Here is a 4,343-nt window from a genome sequence, read left to right as displayed (position 1 = left end):
TCAGAACACCGAAGTCTCATAAGCCATCTCTTGGCAAGCACTTGAGAGTAACACGCAGTCCAGTCCCTGTGTTGTTGGCGGAGACAGTAAGCGGATCAACGAGTCCTGACCTCCGCTCTGGACCCTGGAGGCGGAGATGACCAGCGAACTCTTCGGGGGCGGTGGAGAGTCTAGTTCGTCGGTCCGTGAGCACACGAGTTCGCGGAAGCATTCGCGAAAGCGTGTGGAGATCAGGCTGTAGATGATCGGATTGACGGCAGAGCTGAGGTAAAAGAGGACCCCTGACAGGATGTGGACGTACTGGTAGATGTTGTGCATTAGGTCGGTCCACTGGCGCACGGAACTCCACAGCAAACGCTCCATGTGGAAGGGCGCCCAGCACATGCCAAACACTGCCACCACGATGGCTGAAGGATGAAAACACCAGTTAGTTTGACAGGAATCTTCTGCGGCAGTTGTTCCCCTTACAGCTTGACAAAAGTGCTTTTGTCTTTACTTTTCATTAAGTACACTGTCTTTGCTGTGGACTCAACAGCAGATGGGGCTTTGGTATAAAAATTACCTGAAGTCTCTTTAGGCTGCGAAGCTCACCAGAGACACTTTTGCAAATAACAATGATCCGTGTAAGAAACGAGCAACATGCCTTTGCACATATTTTTGTATTTTGGGCGCATGCCTTGGCAACAGTGGCATGGATTACAAACTAATATTCTGGCGCTCTGTGAGTTTCAACCGAAAGTCCAATATCCTAAACTTTTTGTGCCCTGCGATAGCTGGATGACCAGTCCAGGGTGTACCCTGCATGTGACCCAAAGTCACCTAAAATAGAGTACAGAAATTGGGTATAGGGAAATTAGAGTGTGTTGAACACAAACTCCCCTTTGTGTCCATTTAAGTTCACCTATAAGGGTTACAGTGCATTTTAGATTCATTATGAAATTTCACCTGACAGCCAAATATCCCGAAATTTTGTGGGTACAATTTGTGCATCGTGATTTATCCGATTCAAACCAGCACTACTGATACAAAGGGTTAATCCGGGGGTCGGCAACACGCAGCTCCAGAGCCGCATGCGGCTCTTTAGCGACATCTCGTGGCTCCCTGGAGCTTCATAAAAAATGTTTAAAATGGAAAAATATTTTGATAGTAGGCTAATATAGTTCAAATAGATACAGATGTTGCAGCTCCGCCGAAATAGGAGAGCTGTGGTGTTGGTTTTTTAAAACGTATACTTTATTTATGCTTTTAACAGTCTCGACAAACACAGACACGTCCGCTTCTGACTCCGTGCCTTCTCTCTTCTCGTTCGACTCGAGAGGCGTTCAAAGAGAGCCTCCGAAAAACGGAAATTACAATACAATACAATACATTGTAGTGACTTCTATGTACATAATTCACCACCAACTGCAAACGTGTGAATGCAATGTTTCATATGCTTGTCAGAGAGTTCACGATCATTTGTTAACGGGGTAGAAATACGGTAATTGCAGTCCCTTTAAGGACCGCCATGTTAGTCTGCTTGTTTCTATGGAAACTGACTTTCGGCGGGTCTCGTGTGGCGCGGGAAGTTTTTTGGTGTGCTAATAAAAAAACGACACACTCTCGGAGTGCGAACGTGAGAAATTGTCGCTTTCTTCGAGTTTCTACAACATGCTGATTTATATAGCGCTTTCACAACAGCGGCAGCTGTAACAAAGTGCTTAACGCTTAATGATCACTTCATTGACACTAAGAAAAGCAAAAATAATGCACCAAAACAAAAAAATCAAGTGAGGAAATTACAAAATAAATTCAATGGGGGAATTTGTGAACACACAACAAAGGAATGAATAGCATAAACAATTCTGAGACAGTCCAGTCTCCTACATACAGTACATACAGCATGTGTTTCCTTCATTGTAAGTTTTATAGAAGGCTTTTATTTTTTTGCGGCTCCAGACATATTTGTTTTTTGTTTGTTTTTTTGTCCTATATGGCTCTTTCAACATTTTGGGTTGCCGACCCCTGGGTTAATCCGTCAATGTCATTTTCTATTATGCGTTAGCATTAAGCTACCAGGGGCATTCTTAAGATGTTTTTTTTGTTGTTTTAAAAAGTCATGTAGGAGTATAGGTTGACAGTTCACTTAAAAGGGGAATAGTATTCAATAGCTTGAAGCCTTGTTTTAGAATTGTTTACGATCCACCAAAATGATTTTTGTAGTTGTATATTTCCTATTTCTCAAGAGAAAACTCACAGAGCATCTTGATGACTTGGGTCCGGCGACCGCCTTCATCGTGGATGCTCACACGAGAGTCGCTGCCCCATTTCTTGCCGAAGTAGCCCCGCCTCTGTGTTCTTTCCCTGCCCAGGTGCAGGCCCATGATCAGGTAGAGCACGCTAATCACCATCATGGGGATGAAGAAGAAGCAGATGGTGGTGATCTGCATGAGTGTGTGGTAAATCCACAGCGGCTTGAGCACAGTGCAAATGGCCGACTCGCTCATGTGGCCCAGGAGGTAGTAGATACCGTGCAGGGATGTGTTGGGTACAGCGCACACCATGGACGCCGCCCACACGGCACCAATGACCCGCTTGGCGTGCCGCTTGGTGGTTAGGTAGCGGGTTTTGAGAGGGTGCACCACAGCAATGTATCGCTCCACACTCAACACTGTGACATTAAGGATGGATGCGAAACAGACAGTCTCAAAGATGAACGTCTTGAAATAGCACCCGACGGCACCGAAGGGGAATGGGTAGTTCTGCCACAGGTCGTAGATCTCCATGGGCATCCCGAAGGCCAGCATGAGAAGATCGGACACAGCCAAGCTGACCAGGTACAGGTTGGTGGGATTGCGCATCTTCTTGTGCTTGGCTACCACGGCGCATGTCAAAAGGTTACCACTCAAGCCCACCAGAAAGATGAGCAGGTAGACAGCGGCCACCGGGAGGAAGAAGGGAGAGCGTTTGGGGCCGAGGATGTACAAGAGGGTGGTTTCAATGTCGAGACTGGTGCTGGCAGTGGTGGTGTTACCCACGGTGAAGTCGGGGAACGTGCTGGCATTGCGGAGCCTGCTGGAGACATTTGAGGAGGGACCTTGCCAAAAGACATCCATCGCACGGCTGCAGAAAGGACGAGGAAGCAATCAGTGCTTTGTTAAGTTGCTCACGTGGAACTGTTTGAAAGAAAAATCTGAATCAGAATCAGAATCAGAATCATCTTTATTGGCCAAGTATGTAGAACACACAAGGAATTTGTCTCCGGTATAACACGCTGCATTAGTATCATCGTAAACAACAAATCATTGAACCATTTTAGAGATGATTAGAGATGATTGTGGATATTCTCAGTCATCCAAGTCATTTCTTTCACAGTATTGAATCAAGCAGAACTGTCATCAATTCATGCAACAAGGCTTGGTCAGGACAGAGAATGGTTTGAAAGAGGAGTGAGAGAATCCATCGAGGTGACGGTGGAAAGACCTTTTCTAAACAGAGGACGTTGTTTTCGTTGGGCACCGCCTATCCTGCAAATCCAATGCTGTCCTTTAATCCCTTCCTAAGAGATTCAATGATTTCTCCTTCAACAAAAACTCTGTCTCGCTTGACAGAGGTAGCTCCATGACCTTTCTACAACATAATGGAATATTAATGAGGGAGTTTCCACCTAACTTGTTGACCGATAGAGGCCTCTGCGAGGCAACTTAATGATGGATGTTTAGCATTCCAAAAGAACGATACGATTCTTGGTGGCAGGGTGTGCCTCCAACTTGGAGCAGAAATAGTTAGGTTTTCCACAACAACTCAGGCTGGTCAGTCCTAAACTAACCTTTGTGAATGAACTGATGAAGCCTTCTCAGATGAGAGGTGAAACGTCTTCTATGAGCCCTTGCACTCTGAGCCATGCAGCGCAAATCCACCCAACCTTTGGGCAGCCTGCAGGGGTCTGCCACAACATTTCATGAGTTGGCCGGTGTCGGCCACTCAGGAAATCTTGTTTGTTTTGTCATGATTTTGTAGTGATTCAAAATAAATTTGAATCGCAGTTCCACAGTGTGACGACGTCGCAAATTCTACATATATATATATATATAAAATTTGCGACGTCGTCACAGTCTCTCTCTCTCTCTCTCTCTCTGTATGTATATATATATATATATATATATATATATATATATATATATATATATATATATATATATATATATATATATATATATATATATATATATATATATATATATATATATATATCTCCATCCATCCATTTTCCGAACCGCTTGATCCTCACTAGGGTCGCGGGGGGTGCTGGAGCCTATCCCAGCTGTCTTCGGGCAGTGGGCGGGGGACACCCTGAATCGGTT

The 4,343-nt window shown here is 44.9% G+C and overlaps 1 protein-coding gene across 1 annotated transcript; it reads right to left on the bottom strand.

Annotated features, from left to right (window-relative positions):
* nmur3 (neuromedin U receptor 3) lies at nt 1–3,095 on the bottom strand. The gene is made up of 2 exons (XM_086118060.1): nt 2,237–3,095; nt 1–407 (listed from the first exon to the last, which is right to left on the bottom strand). Exons 1-2 carry the CDS (start codon nt 3,093–3,095, stop codon nt 1–3), a joined length of 1,266 nt encoding a protein of 421 aa, XP_085974186.1.
* Nucleotides 3,096–4,343: the final 1,248 nt, after the last annotated feature.

This window comes from Hippocampus guttulatus, chromosome 8 (genome assembly GCF_054856545.1).
Source record: "Hippocampus guttulatus isolate MCC_2025c chromosome 8, RoL_Hgut_1.0, whole genome shotgun sequence".
NCBI classification, from domain to species: Eukaryota; Metazoa; Chordata; class Actinopteri; order Syngnathiformes; family Syngnathidae; genus Hippocampus; species Hippocampus guttulatus.
Note: the sequence above shows the minus strand (reverse complement) of the source record. Positions and strands in the feature narration are given on the sequence as shown.

What these genes read in the sequence shown, in the direction of transcription:
- nmur3 (XM_086118060.1), bottom strand. Translation starts at nt 3,095, where the DNA reads ATGGATGTCTTTTGGCAAGGTCCCTCCTCAAATGTCTCCAGCAGGCTC. An exon ending in CCAAGTCATCAAGATGCTCT is followed by an intron (nt 408 to 2,236) that starts GTGAGTTTTCTC and finishes TTCATCCTTCAG; the next exon opens with CCATCGTGGTGGCAGTGTTT.